This window comes from Ursus maritimus, unplaced genomic scaffold (genome assembly GCF_017311325.1).
Source record: "Ursus maritimus isolate PB19 unplaced genomic scaffold, ASM1731132v1 scaffold_3, whole genome shotgun sequence".
Lineage (NCBI taxonomy): Eukaryota > Metazoa > Chordata > Mammalia > Carnivora > Ursidae > Ursus > Ursus maritimus.
The window spans coordinates 68911804-68932164 of record NW_024425563.1 but is presented as its reverse complement, the minus strand read 5'-3'; the positions used below and the strand labels follow the sequence as shown (position 1 = coordinate 68932164).

General features: G+C 37.0%; 1 protein-coding gene across 1 annotated transcript in view; it reads left to right on the top strand.

Annotated features, from left to right (window-relative positions):
* VPS50 (VPS50 subunit of EARP/GARPII complex) overlaps positions 1 to 20361 on the top strand; it is a 124030-nt gene that overhangs the window by 92979 nt on the left and 10690 nt on the right. The window contains 5 exon segments of the mRNA XM_008686241.2: positions 378 to 499; positions 10376 to 10456; positions 18773 to 18891; positions 18893 to 18919; positions 19951 to 20047. Coding sequence (XP_008684463.2) covers positions 378 to 499; positions 10376 to 10456; positions 18773 to 18891; positions 18893 to 18919; positions 19951 to 20047 — 446 coding nt within the window.

Below are 20361 nucleotides of genomic sequence, written 5' to 3'. Positions count from 1 at the left end.
TGTCTTTTGTTTTATTATACCTAAGCATTTTTGAGGAAATTATTTTAAATGGAATCTCCAAGAATGTGGAACTGTGTTGTGTGTTTGTGCAGTGTCGTTTGTAGAAGAGTATAGATATTCCATGAATATTTGACATGTAGTAAAATATAATGATATAAAAACATTTCTGTAGGTAGTATGTATGTCTGTGCTGTCCAATATAGTAGCCACTAGCCACAAATGATTATTGAGTACTTGAAACATGGCTAGGGACTGAGGAATGTAATAGTTCATTAAAAATATATATTTTGGTAAAGTGTTTTTTTCTTATTGTCTCTTTATAATAATAGACTAACATTTTAATTTTTTTCTAATTTTGATTTTTTTTTTCTTTTCAGGTAAATATATGCAGATGATGAACATTCTTAAACCAATTGCCTTTGATGTTATCCATTTCATGTCTCAGCTATTTGATTACTACTTGTATGCAATCTATACCTTTTTTGGTCGGAATGATTCAGTAAGTCACCTTTGGAGAGAAAGTCTTATTTCTTTCAAAATATATTTATTTTTAAAATATAAAGTTTTTCATTCTCTTGGTATAAAATACACAAATAATATTTTGAAAATGATCCATCAGAAATCTAACAAAATTTTTGCTGTCAGCTTTTCGTCTGCCTAATTACCTTATATATATTAATTTTAAGCTTTGAAATGATAAACATATTTTATGTTATTCAGATTTTTGGCAGAAAAAGTTCAGCATCTGTTTTTAACCTTGATATATTTTGGCAATGAAAAATGTGTGGGTTGCCTTGTTTAAATCCGGCCCGGTGTGTAATTACTACACAGTAAATGAGACATTTTAAGTATTGGCTTACAAAACTTAGCAGGCACTACTACATTCAGAAAATAATGGCAAATACTTATTAAAATAATTGAAAACCTTTGAACTGAACCTTCTGGCTGCTACAGAATTGTTTCCCGTATCTCCTTCTTGTGTTTCCAAAGCTCTTACCGATTTTATCTTTTTCTACTCCTAACGAGAACAACACAATATTAGGTAACTTATTGGATATTTAGTAATTATTATGTGGCTCACCTAGATATTTGATAGATTTCTATGTAAAAGGATACTGTAGGGTCCTATGATTATATCATAATACTAAGTTTCATATGCTATATTATGTATCTTTTTAAAAAAGTGAATTTTAATGGTAACTACATTTATTATATAAATGTTCATATCCTTGCTGTGATTACAATTACATCAAAGACATGATCTTTTATTTAAAGATTTCATTTATTTATTTATGTATTTATTTATTTATTTGAGAGAGAGTGTGTGAGCAGGGGAAGGGGCAGGGACAAGTAGACCCCTGTGCTGAGCAGGGAGCATGACACAGGGCCCAGCCCTATGACCCTGAGATCATGTCCAGAGCTGAAACCAAGAGTCAGACACCTAAACCACTGAGCCCCCCAAGCTCCCCAAAGATACGATCTTTTAATAATAGGATCTGGGGGCGCCTGGGTGGCACAGCGGTTAAGCGTCTGCCTTCGGCTCAGGGCGTGATCCCAGAGTTATGGGATCGAGCCCCACGTCAGGCTCCTCTGCTATGAGCCTGCTTCTTCCTCTCCCACTCCCCCTGCTTGTGTTCCCTCTCTCGCTGGCTGTCTCTATCTCTGTCAAATAAATAAATAAAATCTTTAAATAATAATAATAATACTAATAATAATAATAATAATAATAATAGGATCTGAATTTCTTGTTCTTAAGTCTCTATAATATGCCTTAGAAAGAATACTAATAAAATCAGAGTGTTGCTATAGAATTTAGGTTACTATAAAATATGTACTAATTCATTGCTCTGAATTTGGAAACTCGATAAATAAATATTAGAGAAGAAAGACAATCTAGAATTTTAGCTAATTGACAGAATCTTCTAAGTCTTCTAGATGAGCCTTACTCTCTGTTCTGAGCTGAGCCTCCAGACCAGCAGTGTCCATGAGAAGTTTTGCCGTTGTTGAAATGCTCTTAATTTCCACTATTATGGTAGCCACTAGCCACATGTGACTGTTGACCACTCTCAATGTGATTAGTGTGACTGAGGAACAGAATTTTTAATTGTATTTAATTTTAGCTAATTTATCTCTAAATATAAATAGCCGCATGTGGCTGGTGAATATCATATTGGATAGAACACTTGTGGACCACATTGTTGATAAGATGTGTTAAAATAGGGTCCTTTGGAAGCTTTTGGGAACTGATGCTTTTGGACGTGACTTTCTAGCTGATTATATACTGGCACAGATTTGTTTACATACAGTGGAGTTCACTAGGACCTGAGAAAGTTAGCAAAGTATAGTTAGGTGTTTATTGTAAAATATGCTACATATTTTATTTAAAATATGTCATGTTTTAGAGAACACGTTAACCTTATATATATTTTTTTCCAAATCTTTTTTTTAATGTTTTTTTTATTATGTTAGTCACCATACAGTTCCCTGGTTTCTGATGCAAAGTTCGATGATTCATTAGTTGCGTATAACACCCAGTGCACCATGCAATACGTGCCCTCCTTACTACCCATCACCAGTCTATCCCATTCCCTCACCCTCTCCCCTCTGAAACCCTCAGTTTTTGTATTAAAAGCATTTTTAATCTTATCACTGTATTCATATAATTAGCTGTCAGTTATAAGCATTTCTGTCCTTAACCTGGGTGTCTACACATATGTCATATTAGAAACATTTTGTATTATATGAACCAATACAATGTGCCTATGCTTGAGGATGTGTGAATAAATATAGCACTTATTCTACCTCTTGTACTTTTTAAGAAAAACTTTTTCTATAGAGTATGCTTAGTAATACTAGTTTTTATCTACCATGCGAATATTGAAAATATACACATCTTCAAATAGAACAATTTACAATTCGGACCCTACTATATTCGATTCTGCAAAACTGAAGGAAACACTATTTAAAGCAAAACAAAGACTGAATCTCTATAAAAAGGGGTTTTACAAATTTGTAAAAAGAACCACTCTGTCTTTCTACCCATATTTTGCTTTGCTTAATTCTTTTAAAGATTTATTTATTTATTTGAGAGAGAGAGCTCAAGTGGAGGCTGGGACAGAGGGAGAGAGAGAATCTCAGCAGACTCCCTGCTGAGCGTGGAGACCGATGCAGGGCTCCATCTCACACCCTGAGATCAGGAGCTGAGCCAAAATCAAGAGTCGAATGCTCAACTGACTGAGCCACCCAAGTGCCCCTTGCTTTGCTTAATTTTATATATATTTAAAGTTTTGGGGGGTTTTGCCTTGCAAGATTATATTTTTAATTTGCTACTTTAATTTAAATTCCTTTTGGAACAAGACAATCTAAATAGCATAAATAAGCATATACAAGTGTATAAGATTGAAATGGTAACTTTTAATTTGCTAAGAAAATACCTTCAAGTCCATTAGAAATCCGAGAAATTTTGATCTTCAGATATGTACATACAGGCATACATACATACATACATACTCCAAATTGCCCTGTTAGTTGTTGAACTTTAAGTGGTAGGAGGAGAGGAGTAATTAGGTAACTGGTAGAATGGGAAGAATACAGTGGTACGTGATTGCTCCTGCTTTTCTTCCAGGGAAGAAAGACACTCCTATGAGTGAATTTAGATGGATGCTGCCTGTAGAAGAATAAGCATATGTTTCTCAGGGTTTCTAGAAAGTTATTGGCTGGGGAGCCATAGTGTATGCAGTAGGGTAAGGGATTCTTCGTGTTCATACTAATTCCTTCAGAAGTTCTTGCTCTTCACTGAACTGTTTATAACCTACTACATCATGCTCTATGATATATCTAATCCATTTGGCTCTATTATAATAATGTTACTTATAGTGTTGCTTTATTTTGCCTTGCCCCCAGCCTTCCATTATTCACCTCTTGAGTTATATTTTCTATGGTTCTTCCTGTTTATATTCTCTCCTGAAGAGCATTCTGTATCTTACGTTAACACAGTAGTAAGCATATAGTGGATTCTTAGGACACATGTAGTGATGTCCTAATTATTTCTTATCCAAGTAAATCTGATAAGTGTTCTTACTTAAAAATAGTTTGTGAGCATCATTTAAAGTTACCTTCATTAATGAGATGGGATTTTTTTGTTTTGTTTTTTGAGGTTTTTTTTTTAGAGAGAGTCTGTGATTCCGTTTTTAAACTTTTAAGAATGAATGAACTTCTGCTTCTGGCTATGAAGGACTAAGATTTTACTGGATAATAATCCCTGAAGAAAATAATTATAAAACCTAACTGTTATACAAAAGGCAACTATCTGAAGATACCGGAGAGTGAACAAAGCATATAGATTCTGAGGGTGGTAGGGGCGCAGTTCATGCTAGTATGTAGGTTGTGGAAAAAGGAGCTATAAAAATAAATTCTGTCTCCATGGCCTCGTAGCCAGGATTAAATACAGTTCACACAGCACAAAGGTGGAGGCAAGCGTAAGAAAACATTCAGTCTTTATGGATTGGGGAACCAGAAAAGTGAAACCAGGAAACTGGGAACACTGAAAAGTGTAGGGGAAGTTCAGAAGAAAAAGAGGCTGAGAGGGGATCCCCAAAGTCTTTTCCTCTCATATTTGATTAACCCATAACCTGTTTATATGAAACAGATTGACTGGAGCCAAAGAAAAAAAATATCTAAACAGAGAATGAAGCTGTTCCATAAGAGACAGTTTGTAGTACAAGCCCAGCCGAGAAAATTACATAGTGAAAACAAAGGAAACAGTGTCCAGTGGAGAAAAATATCAAAATCCAAAATCTTCAGAATTAAATTGATGATACAGTCTAACTTTACCCAACATACATAAAACCAAAAAAAGTGGAGTACATCCTTAAGTAAAGAGAAAATCAATTTAGTTTAACCCCAAGATGTTGGGACTAAGGGGTAAGAATTTTAAATGGGCTACTATACATCCCAAATAAAGTAAGACAAAAGATGTTTTAAATGTATGAACATCTCTGTAGAAAAATAGGAAGTTCTAGTAGAAAATTAATTTAAAAGGGAAATCCTAGAACTGAAAAATAGAATTTCAGCAATTAACAAAAAATTTACTGAATGTACTTTACAACCAAATAGACATGCCAGAGGAAAGAATATGTGAACTTGAAGATAAATCAATAGAAATTATTCAAAATGAAGAACATAGAGAAAAAAGATTGGAAAACAAAATGATCAAAGCCTTAAGGACATGTTAAGTTATATCAAATGATCAAATATACATGTAATTGGAATACCAGATGGAGAAGAGAGAGAATGAGGTAGAAAAAAAAATATTTGAAGAAACACTGGCCAAAAATTTGCAGATACAAGACACTAAATGAACAGCAAGCAGAGTAAGCACAAAGGAGCATACAGCATGATAACCTCATGTTGAAACTGTCCCTGGAAAACTACAATAGACTTTTTACATAAAGGGACCAATGGTCTGATTCAGCTGACTCCTCATGCAAAACTGTAGAGGCTAGGAGAGAGTTAATACCTTTAAGGTACTGAAAGAGAAGAAAAGAATGTCAATCCAGAATTTATATCTAGCAAAACACCATTCAAGAGTGAAGGTGAGGGGCACCTGGGTGGCTCAGTCAGTCAAGCGTCTGCCTTTGGCTTGGGTCATGATCCTGGGACCCTTGTATTGAGCCCCATGTTGGGCTTCCCGCTCAGCAGGGAGCCTGCTTCTCCCTCTTGCCCCTGCTTGTACTCTTGCATGATCTCTCTCTCTCAAATAAATAAAATCTTAAAATAATGGTGAAATTAAGACATTTTTAGATAAAAAGAAAAAAAAATCTAAGAGAACTTATTACCAACAGACATTAATACTGAAATGCTGAAGGAATTTTTTTTAGGCTGAAGGAAAATGATACCAGAAAACTTGGATCCTCAAGAAAGAATGAAGAGCATTGGTAATGGAAACTACTTGGGGAAATACAAAAAATTATTTTTTTCTTTTTCTGATTTCTGCATAAACCATATAGCTGTTTAAAAGTGAAATCATAACATTATTTTCTGGAGTTAATAATATATGTAAATGTATTACATATAACAACTATAACAAGATATGCACTTATAAGATGGCAAGATTTCGATATATTATGTTAAACAGAACATTTTATTTATTTATTTATTTATTTATTTATTTATTTATTTATTTATTTTTATTATATTATGTTAGTCACCATACAGTACATCCCTAGTTTTTTATGTAAAGTTCCATGATTCATTACTTGCGTATAACACCCAGCGCACCACACAATACGTGCCCTCCTTAATACCCATCACCAGCCTATCCCATTCCCCCACCCTCCTCTCCTCTGAAGCCCTCAGTTTGTTTCCCAGAGTCCATAGTCTGTCATGGTTCATTCCTTCTGTTTATCCCCCCCTTCCTTCTTCCCCTTCTTCTCCTACCGATCTTCCTACTTCTTATGTTCCATAAATGAGTGAAACCATATGATAATTGTCTTTTTCTGCTTGACTTATTTCGCTTAGCATTATCTCCTCCAGTCCCATCCATGTTGCAGCAAATGTTGAGAAATCGTTCTTTTTAATGGCTGAGTAATATTCCATTGTATATATGGACCACATTTTCTTAATCCAGTCATCTGTTGAAGGGCATCTCGGCTCCTTCCACAATTTAGCTATTGTGGACAATGCTGCTATGAACATTGGGGTGCATATGGCCCTTCTCTTCACTACATCTAAACAGAACATTTTTAACAGCAAATAGGTTGTGAAATATCAAGAGTGTATATTGTAATTTGTAGGACAATGAAAAATAATATTGAAGACTTTAGCTCTTTTGCCAATAGGAAAATTAAATTAGAATTCTAAAATACAATATTCATATAATCAGAAAAGGCAAGAAAAGAGGAACCAAGGAACAAAAAAGAGATAACCTATAATGAATGGTAGCTTTAAATCCAACCAACAATCACATTAAGTGTTAATGGACTAAACACAAATTAGAAGGCAGAGATTGCCAAATGATTAAAACAACAAAAGAACACTTTAAATATAAAAAAACACACATAGGTTGAAAGCAAATGTATTGAAAAGATATGCCACGCAAATGTAAGTGTTTGCTTTCTTAAGAAAGCTGCAGTAGTTGGGGCACCTGGGTGGCTCAGTTAGTTAAGAGTCTGCCTTTGGCTCGGGGTGGGGGAGGGGGGACTGGTCCCGGGATCAAGCCCCACATCGGGCTCCCTGCTCAGTGGGGACTCTCCTTCACTCGCTCCCTCTGCCCCTCCTCCTGCGCATGTGAGTGCGTGCTCTCTCTCTCTCTCATTCCTTCCCTCCCTCTCTCTCTCAAATAAATAAAATCTTAAAAAAAAAAAGTTGCGTAGCTATGTTAATATCAGATAAGATAAATTTGAAACAAAATGTGTTATCAGAGATAGAGGGATTCATAATAATTTAAGGGTCAATTCATTTGGAAGGAATAGCAAGCATAAATGTATATCTGACTACTTAACAGAGCTTCAAAATACATAAGACAGTAATTGACAGGATTCAAGAGAAAAAAGAAATTCCATTATAGCTGGAGATTTTAAAACCACACAGTAACTAATAGAACAAGTATATAGAAAATCAGCAAATACATAGAAGATTTGAACAACAGTTTCAACCGCCTTCAGTTAATTGATGTTTATGGGACAACACACCCGACAGTGGCAGTATATACATTCTTTTCGTGTGCACAAGGTATACCATATTCTGGATAGACCATATTCTGTGGGCCGTTAAGTATGTTCTAGTGAATTTAAAAGATTAAAATCATACAGAATATGTTCTCTGATGACAATGTAATTGAATTAGAATCCAATAACTAGGAAAAATCTAAGTGTTTGGAAATTAACACACTTCTAAATAAAGATTGGTTTAAAGAAGAAATCATAAGAGACATTAGAAAATATTTTAAAGTGAATAATAATGAAAACTTTCCACAATTGTGGAATGCAGCTAAATTAGTACTTAAAGGGAAGTATTAAGCTTTAAATGCCTGTAGTAGAAAAGAAGAAAGTCTCAAGTTAATGATAAGCTTCCTCCTTAAGAAACTAGAAAAAAGTGTAAATTATGTGCTGTGTTTCTTCTTAAAAGGGCACCAAACCTATTATGAGGACCCCACTCTCATGACCTCATCTAAACCTGATTACCTCCTAAAGGCCCCATCCCCAGATACATCTCATTGGAGGTTAGGGCTTCAACATACGAAATTTGAGGGGACAACAAACATTCAGTCCATAAATGGAATAACTAGAATTTACATACATTGCTTGTGGAAATGCAGATTGGTACAGCCATTGGAAAACAGTATGGCCTTATAAACTTAAAACTATGCCTATTACATGAACCAGAAATTCCACTTTTAGGTATTTAACCAAAAGAACAGAAAATGTATGTCTTCTCAAGGACATATACACACATATATATATAAATGTTCATAGTGACATTATTCAAGTAGCCTAAAACTGGAACCCAGATGTTCTTCAACTAATGAGTAAGTAAACAGATTGTGATATATCCATGTTATAGAATACTATTAATAAAAGAGCAGGAATTACTAATAGGCTTACAACATGGATGAATCTCAAAAGCATGTTAAATACAAGAAAGAAGTCAAACACAAAAGACTATACATATATGAGTCCGTTTATATGAAATTTTAGAAAAGGCAGAACTGCAGTGACAGATCAGGGATTAAGGATGCAGGGAGGGAATCCATGCAAAGGGCATAAGGACATTTTTAAAGGTGAGGGAAATTCTACATCTTGATTGTGGTACTGGTCATCAGACTGTATACAGTTACCAAAATTTAGCAAACTATATACTTGTAATGGCTGCATTTAAACATACAAAAATAAGACCCTAGTGAAAAAAGGGAAAATGAAGTAATACAGTTTATAAAACGTAATGAAAATAAAATGTATTTAAAATTACCATATCAAATGAGTTCATGTTTTACTACACCATGCCATCACACAACTACTTTAGCTTGAGGCTTTCCATCACATGATGTGTAAGTAATTCCTTGTCCTCATCTTTGTCTCAGATAGGGAAGGATGAGGAACAGTAAATGTGCGTGCATGCCACGTATCCATATCCATGTGTGTATGTATGTGTATATATATATATATATATATATATATATATATATATATATATATATATATATATATATATATATATATATATATATATATATATATATATATATATATATATATATATTTTAACAATGTTTTAAATTTTTTGGCTCATTTAGAACATTTTAACATTTTTTCAGATGTCTGTATTTATGATTACCTCTAAATTAAATTTCTATTTATCAATTGAATCATCACCAATGAAGGGCCAGCTGGCTTTTCACGTCTTTTTTTTTTTTTAAGATTGTATTTATTTATTTGAGAGAGAGAGAGACAGCACACAAGTGCACGGACAGAGAGAGGGACAAGCAGACTCCGCACTGAGTGCAGAGCCCAGTGTCAGGCTCTGGATCTCATGACCATGAGATCACCACCTGAGCTGAAACCAAGAGTCTGATGCTTAACCCACTGCGCCTCCCAGGCACCCCAGCTTTTTTTGTTTTAACAGTTGAGTGTCCCTTCTCATTTATTTCTTGCGTGAGGATGTTTACAAGTGCTTTGGCTCTGATGTAGTAAAGCGAATTCTATACTGTGAAATGTTTACTGAGCCTAGTAAAATTTTTTAATTTTTGGACAAGGACTTGGGATATCTGTAATTTGTGTTAGAAAATTTAAAACAGGGGCACCTGGGTGGCTCAGTCAGTTATGCATCTGCCCTCGGCTCAGGTCATGACATCAGGGTCCTGGGATCGAGACCCCACATCGGGCTCCTTTTTCAGAGGGGAGCCTGCTTCTCCCTCTGCCTTTGCTGCTCCCCCTGCTTATGCTCTCTCTCTCTCTATCCCTCTGCGTGTCAAATAAATAAATAAATCTTAAAAAAAATTTAAAACAGTCTACATTATGGTTCTACATAAATACGACAAGTGCACTATCTTTAAGTATCTGAAATCATAAGTTTTAGAACTAAAAATAATAACTCATGGGAAAGAAATACTGGTGAACTCTCTCCTGATAAATTTATTAGATTGACAGATGCTAGTGTGACCTGTAAATGCAAATGTGTAAGTAGTTCTCTTGTTCCCTTAAGGGCTCAGGTTTGACTAATAAGCTTGATGTTTTGAAGTTTTTAAATACAGTTTGGAGACCCTCTGAAGGCTAAGTATCTGAGTGAGCACTCATCAGATTCTTAACTTTGGTTAATTTGAAGTTATAATGTATGAAAGATTATCTCCAAAGTGATGTAGCATAACTTTCTTTTTCAGCTGGAATCAACAGGACTAGGCCTTAGTAGTAGTAGACTAAGAACAACTCTTAACAGAATTCAAGAGAGCCTTATTGATATGGTAAGTAACCAACTGGAATTAATTCTTCTGGGTTAAGAAAATAAAAAGTAGCCATCTAATCAACTACATGTAAATGTATGTCTGTATATATATTGTGTGCCTCGGTCCTCGGTATTACACTGTGTTATTGTAAGGAAGTAAGTAGGGGTTTCTTACAGTCTGATTGGAGAGAAAAAACTGGTATCATGGAAGAGTATGATGTTGGCTATACATCCAGTACAAGTTCAAGGGGAGGAAAGGTTTATGTGGAAACGTGATTTCAGAGAATGACTAAAGGAAGAAGTGAGATTTGTGCTAGTCTTTGAAGAACAGGCATGGGGTTAGTGGGAAAAAGAGAAAGATCGGCTTTCAAATGAAGGTTCAGAAGCTGAGAAAGGGCCTTGAGGTGGGAGAAGGCCTGGCCCAAAGTTTGGCCATCTTTGTGATTGGGACACTGGAATATACTGAGTAGTCAGGTTGCAGAGTGTTTAGGACCACTTTATAAATGGCCTTGAAATTCAGGCAAGAGGTTTGGGTTAGTTCACTATGCAGTAGGGGCTCTGGATTCTTGACTGTTGAGTCACATGATGTAATGTGTATTTTGAGAAAATAGGTTAGGCAGCAAAACAGGGCTGAGCCTTTGTAGTGCTTAAGCCAACATAGGCATCGAAAGTAACAAAGTGTTTTTCTTGTGAAGGGTCACTGGAGCCAGAGATTGTTGTTCAGCACATTCCCCTACATCTACATTAACCCCAGGATCCTCTGGTCTTTCCTCACCTACCTGAACAAGCAGTTGTTTCCCTCTTTTCTCTTAAGGTCTATTATTATGTACATACTTCTGCTATTGAAGTTTTAATAAAGCAATGTAATCATTCTTCTAAGAAATACTAATTGAAATCATATTTGCTGGGTGTGGTAGTAGTGTTGGGCATTCATCAGTGCACAGAAGAGGTAATTCCTGTCTTGGAACTTATATTTTATTGAGGCAGAGAGACAGATAAACAAATATGTAACATAGTGTCAGATACTGGGAAGCGCTAAGAAGAAAATGAAGCAGAGTGAGAAAACAGTGGTCTTTGAGCAGAGATGTGAGTAAGATGAGAGAGGCGTGTGTTCATATCTCGAGTGAGCACCCTTTACACAGAGGAAATCACCTCTATGCATCTCATCCATCTCCCTCATAATTTGAAGATCTTTCTGCCCAGCACATATATGTGTATATTTGCACATATATCAGCAAACTGCATTTCTTTAGTAAATGTTCTTAGAATAAATGAATAAACTCCAATCCATGAGTTTTCTTATCTTCTGGCTTAACCTGGCTTGTTTTCTTGGCTTTGCTATCCATTTAATTCTGATTTTCATGTTCAGAGTCAAGGCTCTTTGTTTGGCCCAGCCACTTATTTATTATTTTTTTGTCTTTGTTTTGTAAAATCCATTGACTTTCAACTTCGTAAGAAGTTATCCATGTTTCTGTTTTGCTTCTTCTTGACCATCATATCTTGTTTTCCGGATCTTAGTCCACAGCTTGAGTTTTTCTTGTTTCTGGCTGAAAGCCTTGAAATTGATGGACTGAATGGTCATGATCAGAAAGTCCAGAATGGGGTATAGTTACCTCTAGAACTCATTACTGTTAACCTAATCTGGCCTTCAAGACAGTTGTGGCAGTGGATTCCTTAATAATAAAATCATCATCATCATCATCTTCATCATCATCATCATCATCATCATCATAATACAGTTAAAATATTGATAAGTCAGAATTTACCACTAGAATCATTCAGTCTGATGTCTCTGTCATCTCTGCTGGTTACTACCTCATGATCGTCAAACTGCAGTTCCCAATTTGACCCTTAAGGCATGGATTTGATGCTTCAGATTTTGCCATATAGTGTGTAATGAAGTATCATGATCGACTAAACAGTGGGACCAAACTAGCTGTTCGAACCAGCTGCCACCCACCAATGGATAACAATGTGTCTGTCGCACCTGTCTGACAAGTTCTGTGTTCGTTCGGTTACGTTTTTCCCAGAACTAGTAGTCAGATTTAGAAATATGTTTTTAAAAACCCCTCCCCAATAAATGAATAGATAGATATGCCTGCTTTTTTTTTCCTTTGGCACCTGGTCTTTTAAAGATATCTTTTCTTTAAGTCCTTATAGTTACCATCTCTTAAAGCAGACTGCACCTCAGATCAGAAGGCGGTGAGAGCAGTTGTTCCTTCTTCTGTTTGTAAGTAGTGCTGAGCTTTTTGACAGGGCCTCCCCAGAGTCCTTACTCCTACAGCAATACAGAAGTTTTTCTCGAATTTTCTGTTGGTTTCCACTGTTACATGTTAAATTATTACTCATACTGATAAGCGTTGGTTTATTATTTTAGAAAATATATTTGTCATTTGCTAGACCTTGATCTCAGGTTCTTGTAAGCTGGTATATTAATTTTTCTTCACTTCATTAATTTGCATCTGCATTGGCAGAGAACATTAATTGGTTTCTTGCTGTTCAATACAGTCTTTGGCTATTAAAGTAATTTATAGCCTAATCAATCTGGAATCACTAGATGAAAGTTGTACTTTCTCTTGTATTTTCCCTATGTGTTGCTTTAAAGTTTAATAAGCACATTTCTGGTAATTTCATTTTCTTTGTATATATCTTCTAAGTTTTGCTTCTCTTTAAGCTGTAAAAGGCATCAAGGAATCATTATGGTCTTAAAAATGCCACCTGAAATTGTTTTATCATATCTATTCAATGTAAATAAGAAAATTTGACACATCAAATAGAAGTTCAAGAAAAGGAGTCTACTAGGGGAAAGAGGAAAGGGAAGCTGGTGTAGGTCATAGTGGTACCAGCACTGTGAATTTTTAGTTATGTACTTGGTGATGCTAAATTGTTTGCTTTAAGATCTTTGACTAATTTGAAATCTTTGACAATAAAAATATGTTTTAAATTGGTGTGGAAAAGTCCATAAAAATGACTTCTCTTTGTAGTAGTAAATTATTAGTGGCAGAAGAGATTAAACATTGTGACTTTCACTGTGAAACTAAAGATTTTGATTAAGGTTTTATTTTTCAAAGTCTTCAAAGGGTTTTGTATCTGTTCCTGATTGTGCTTGTGTAATCTGAAACCCCGATCCAGTTTAGGAGATTTTCCATTGAACTGTGAAACAAGCACATACCATTTATTTATCTCAGCTTGACATTTTTGTGACTCTCTTGCTCTCTTCAAGCATATTTCCCTAAATGTAAACACAGAACTTTAGCCTTTAAGCAGATAATTACCATAATTTAGTGCCCAAAATGTCAGTGTTAACTAGGAACAAAGAATGGCATCCTAATGCAAATCCTTTGAGGTGGGGGCAACAATTTCAGTGATCACTGCAGGAATGTTTTTGTGAAAGAGCTCTGTGAGTAAAGGGAGTTCAGCACATTTGAATGGCAGGTAGGTAAGAAGGAGGTGAGGAGGTAAGGATGGAGTGGGTGAGTGCTTGCGGCCTTTCCCCTCATACCCATTCATTTCTCTCACGCTACAGATGTAACTTCTCCTTGCCTTCTGTCACCTTCTAGCACCACCTCCCTCCTCTCTCCTAAATTAGCTAGTTAATATCTGCATTCACAGAAACTTTTAGTTTTTAAAGATATTTTTATTTTTTATATGTGTGTGTGTATGTGTGTGTGTATATATATATACACATATACATATAGTGATATCTAGTCATAAAAGAATGAAATTCAAAAGTAATTCTGCTAGTATCAATGTGTGGTATTCATGGTTATCCTGGAGCTATTTTGAGTTTGAGATTGTGCAATATTAGCAGAAAGTTCATGTCAGTTTTTGTCAGTACGAAATATTTTAAAAGAGGGTGTGTTTAGGGCCTGGTTGGCTCAGTCAGTTATGCGGCTGCCTTCAGCTCAGGTCACTATCCCGGAGTTCTGGGATCGAGTTCTGCCTCAGACTTCCTGCTCAGTGGGGGAGTCTGCTTCTCCCTCTTCCTTTCCCCCTCCCCACCGCTCATGCTCTCTGTCTCTCACTCGCTCTCTCTCTCAAATAAATAAATAAAATCTTTTAAAAAAAGAGAGAGAGAGAGTGGGTTTGATGCTTAGAATATACTTGTGGGGTGTAATTCTCCAAGTTTCTACTCATAAAATCAAAGAAGGAAACTAATCTGTGTTCATTTAACCTACAGTTTTTATACATTCTGAGTAGCTGTCAACTTCCAATCCAACCTCTTTCCAATAGGAAACTCATAACCCTCCCTGCCTTATACTTCTGCCTGATAGAAAGTGCTTTATTGTGATGCAGCCAAATCTACCTCTCTGGAATTATTTTCTGTTATTCCTGTTTCTACTCCATTGGGGCCACTTTGGCTAGCTTAGCCATCTTGCCCAAGCCGAGTTATCTCTTCCTAATTCCTTTATTAGCTTTTTTTTTGTTTCACGGTTTCAGTTCTCTTCCTCACCATCCTTTGACTTGCTGTGAGATGGATATTCACAAGGAGAGAATACAGAGGATTAGAGGGGGTATTGGAAGGATAGTACTGGAAGTAGATGGGAGGCAAAGAGCTATGTGAGGAGAGTATAAGACTCATGGGGCGCCTGGGTGGCTCAGTCGATTAAGTGTCTGCCTTCCGCTCAGGTCGAGATCTCAGGGTCCTAGGATCAAGCCGCGCATCAGGCTCCCTGCTCAGTGGGGAGCCTGCTTCTTCTTCTCCCTCTGCCACTCCTCCTGCTTGTGCTCTCTGGTTCTATTTATCTGTCAAATAAATAAATAAAATCTTTAAAAAAAAAAAAAGACTCAAGGAATACACAACAGTTGGATAGCTATCTCTATTATTAATTCATTCAACAAACACTGAGTGCCAAGGTACTTTGTAGAAGACCAGTGGGTGGTCCTTCTGGTAGAAGAGGCAGATAAGAAATAATGAATATCCAATTTAATGTCAGATTGCATCAGGAATTACAAAGAACTAGGAAAGGATAGAAAGAGGGGAAAAGGGGTATGATTTTGTTTAGGTGATCACACATGGCCTGTCTGGAAAGGTAACACTGAAGTAGATCCCTGAAGGAAGAAGTAGAGGAGTGAGCCACGTGGATGAGAATTCATTTATTTAACAACATGTATTTAGTGCCTGTTTATTGAACACTTTATATATGATGCTAGAGGTTACAGTTTTGGTGGAGAGAGAGCAATCTGACAAAACTCCCTACTCATGTGCAGCTTGTTTGCTAGTAGAGAGGGAATATTTTGGGGAAAATGTCTCAGGTGGAGGGAACAGGGAATGCAAAGGCCCTGAGATGGAACCATGCTTGACCTATTCTGGGAACAGCACAGAGGTGAGTATAATTAGAATGAAACAAGTAGGAGGGTTGGTGACAAAACCAAAGAGATAGCCAGAGCCTACATCATGTAAGGCCTTTGGATTTTACTCTAAGGAAGACAGGAAGCTGTTGGAAGAGCTTTAGCAGAAGAGTTGACATGATCTGACTTAGTTAGGTAAAAGAGAATTATTTTCACTATAGTGTAATACAGTTAAGGAGAGAGGTAAGGTGGCTTATACCAGTTTTAGTGAAAGAAGTAGTGAGACATGGTCAGATTCTGGATCTGTTTTGAAGGTAGACCCATCCAGATTTGTTTATGGATTATAAGTGGGGTATGACCCTGAGAGGAGTCAACGATGACACCTAACTTCTGGAGAATGGAGGTGCCATTACTGGAGATGGATAAGACTTTTAGGAAGGACATATTTGAGTTCAGCTTTCAGATATGTTAAATACGCTAAAGATGGGAGAGATGTCAGGGCTAGCATGTAAATTTTGAGCTCTTGGCATATGGATAATATTTAAAATGAGGGATGAAGTCATCTAGGGAGTAGAATTTGAGAGAAGTCTGAGGACTGAGCTCCAGGACACCCCAGTGTTTAAATGTCAGGGAGAAGAGGACAGACTAGCAAAGGAATGTGAGAAGTGGCTGGTGGCATAGGAGAAAAACCAGGAGGCTATGGTACCCTGGAAACTAAGTGAAGAAAGTGTTTCAGGATTAGCCAATGTAGGGTGCTATAGTAGTTTAAATGAAATAGGTATTCAGAATTGACTATTGGATTTGGCCATAGGGCACCATTGGGGACCTTGATAACTGTTTCTTTGGAATAGGGCAGACAAAAGCCTGATTGAAATGGGCTTGAAAGAGAGTAAGAGGAGAGGAAGTAAAGACTCTCTTATCATCTCCATCAATTAAACTATTTGAGGGCCTGCTAGTGCCAGGAGGCATGCCAAGGTCTTGAAATACAAAGATGATGAAATTGGTCCCAGTGTACCCAGGAACTCACAGTGAGGTGGAGGGGTCAATAAACCACAACTGACAAAGTGCACTTTACGCCATATACAGACATAGGTATATGTGTAGGTAACATTAACACAGGTAAGATACTGGGTGCCCACATGGCTCAGTTGATTAAGCGTCTGCCATCAGCTCAGGTCATGATCTCAGGGGTCCTAAGATCAAGCCCCACATCAGGCTCCTTGCTCAGCAGGGAGCCTGCTTCTCCCTCTCCTTCTGCCTGTTGCTCCCCCTGCTTGTGCTCTCTCTCTCTCTCTCTCTCTCTTTCTCTCTCTGTCAAATAAATAAATCTTTTTAAAAAAAACACAAGTAAGATACTAATTCTTGGGAGACTGAGAAAGTAATAGAAAGGAGGTCAATATGACCTCAGACTTAAAAGATGAGGAGGACAGAGCTAGGCAGACAAGGAGCAGAGAGCTGGTAAGAGAAGAGTGTCGGTAAGACAGATATAACAAGTAGTCCAGTGCGGCTAGACCTAGGGACATTGAAGATTACTTGGAAATGAAGCTGGCAAGGAGGCTGGTATCGCTGTAAAGGAGTAATATCATGGTGATGAGTTTAGGCTTTTGTCTGTAGGGAATGGATAGTTAATTGAGACTTTTAAACTCTGGAGTGGTGTGATCAGTCTCCATTTTAGAAATATCACTTGGGTATTCTAGAAAAATCAGCCAGTGAACTGTGTGCAAAGTGAAGTAGAAATAGGAGAAGCCAGAGGGAGAGGTCTCTATTTGGGGACTCTTAGTCCAGGTAAGAATGCTGTGGGGCCTTGGTCCTGATGAAGCAGTGACGGGAAGAAGCGAAGGAGAGGTGTATGCTTAGGCATTATGGAGGGGGGAAGGAAAGGGGAGGCACGAATGATTCCAGGGTTCCTCATTTGGACAATCTGGTAGATGGTGATTACACAACCACCGGCATTAAATGAAATAGCGCAGGCAGCCATACCAAACAGTATGTAATTTTGTGACTTTGTGTGTGTGTGTGCAGTAGGGGGGTGATTATTTTCCTTTTTAGTAGAAGGAAATAAATAATGGATCAGTGACATTGATTAACTCGCATAGTTTCCTTATCCTGATTCTCCCTTAGAGAAAGCACAATTGTTCCCAAAATAACTTTTAAATGCTAATTGAGTAATTAGAGATTGAAGAGAAACAATACCTTTTGTAGAAGATAGGGTATAAAAAAGAATTAAAGAAGAATAAAACCATTTTCTCACTTGGAAGGTTTTATAATGTTTTAGTTCCATTTTGCTAAATTTATAAACCTGTTATGCTCCCAGAGTCCTGTGTATTTGATGTCTCTTTCATTCATAAGGCAAGTGTTGGAGATTTGTGACTATGTAATTGATTTAAGAAGTAATCTAGATTTATATTTTGTACACTTTTAGATTTGTTTGTGTCCAATTTTTGTGCCATAGTTTTCTTGGAGGATCTTTTAAAGCTCAATACACTGTGCTCTCCGGCCATCCCTTTCTTTTATTCCCATTAACCATCTTCCCTTGTCATCAGTAACATGACCCCAGACATCTACCAATACAGTTAGCTTAGTTTCACTTTATAAGTGCATTCTAGTCCTGCCTTCTTGAGATTCTACCAAAGTTATCTTTATTAAGGTGTGGATGTGAAATGGTTAACCACACCATAATTTTGGAATGTGCCAGCTCAGTCCTCCGGAGGCAGTCTCTCTCTTCTCATTTACAGGTTCTCGAAGGGCATCTCACTGTTGTCTCTATGAAATATCTGCCAGTTCATAAAGATTGCTTGTGTTGGCTGATTTTAGGTCATACGCAGATGATAGCATATCGAGTTGGATCATTTTCACTTAGTATAAAAGGGAAATTTCCAGTAGTTAGAAAATGTAAAAGAAGGAAAAGAAAGTATAGAAACTAAATGTAATTAATACATATGCCTACGAGTATTTTAATTACAGGTACAGTTTTGTAAAACCACATGGTTTATTGCTTATTAGATTTGATTTCAGGCTCTGTGTACATGTGTTGTATTTTCAGGAAGTTTCAGCTGATCCTAGCGCCACCCTCACAGCAGCGGAAGAGAGAAAGGAGAAGGTACCAAGCCCACACCTCAGTCACCTAGTGGTTTTGACATCTGGGGATACATTATATGGGCTGNGAAAGAGTGGTAGCCACAGAATCCTTGTAAGTTGTTAAAAACGGTTGTTGCTTTGCCTTTAAGTATTGAAGGAAAGTTATAAAAGTAAGCGTTGTATACTTAGATTTCTAGCTGTATCGTTCTCCTACTTCTGTCACTTACATATTTCTGAGAAGTTTATCCTAAAATAGATTACCAATCGATTTTTAAAACTGCTTGGTTGGTTTTCAGTTACATAAATGGAAGAAGGGAAATCTTTTAAGGGTTTCAGTCTTTAGCAACATGATCCTTGTTTTAAAGTAAAACTTTAAAAAAGACCACATTATAGCATACTTTGTATTTTCCTATGAAATGTGATTCTTGAGAAACTAGTTACAATGTCAGTTTAGTGTTAAATATAGTCAGCCCTTGACATCAGCAGGAATGCTTCCCAACCTTTATAAATCCCCCAGTTTTTAATACACCTAAAGCACATGGCTTCTTGCATAAAATGTAGTCCAGTATAAGTTAAGAGTTTTTATGTACTTAACAGAAAATAGAGAAAAACAGGGCAGCTGCTGGCAATCCTCCCGGCAGATGAGTGCACTCCCGCATACCAGCCTCCTGACCTGAAGTTCACGTGTATGTCTCAGCCAAGTTACAGTTGGCTGTGTGAGGTTCCTTATGAGAAATGCCAGCCAGATGTTAAATCTGGGGAATTCAGCTATCTGTTCTGTATAATGAAATGGGATCCTTACAGGAAATCCTTTCCAAAAAAACGGTTCCATTTTTTCTTTGGTCTTTTCTATGATCTGTGCTCCCGTGTCACTCGTGGAGCAGCGTAGCTCTACACCTTGTGCTTTCCAGAGCCCTTTATTTGAGGTCTCCTTCTTCCAGCTCTGCTCGCATTCTGTGATAAGCTCAGCAGTAACTTTTGGATAGGCTGTAAATGAGCTAATACAAGGTAGTTCACTCAAGCGGAAAAGAATTTTAATGGTCCAACTTTTGCTTAGAGATCTTAAAGATGACTTATACAAATGTATGGACAGACAGTGGATCCTGCACTCTGCTTTCACGGTGGGTTCTTTATTTCCTTTAGGGTATTCTTGGCTGAACAGTTTGAGTTCCTTCAGCCCCATCTGGATGCCGTGATGCCTGCCGTCAAAAAGCCCTTTCTTCAGCAGTTTTATTCTCAGGTCAGAGAAACTCTTGGATGTCATTTCAACTGTGAGCACGTTATTTGGGGTTTTTTAGCTAGTGACCAGTCTCCAAATTCCAGGAGAGCAATTAGCATACGTTTATTCACTCATGAATTCCTGTATTAAGTAAATACTTACTGAGCACCTCCTCTAACTTTTAGTCTGATGCCCATTACAACTGTATTTCCAATGAAGTATGATAAGGGAAAAGAAACAGCAGCAGGGAATTTAACCTTGGCTGGAGGAGGAAAGGATAGTGTCATCAGGAGCAAGTTGTCTAGAAAGGCTGTCTGGAGGAAGGATGTTTAAAC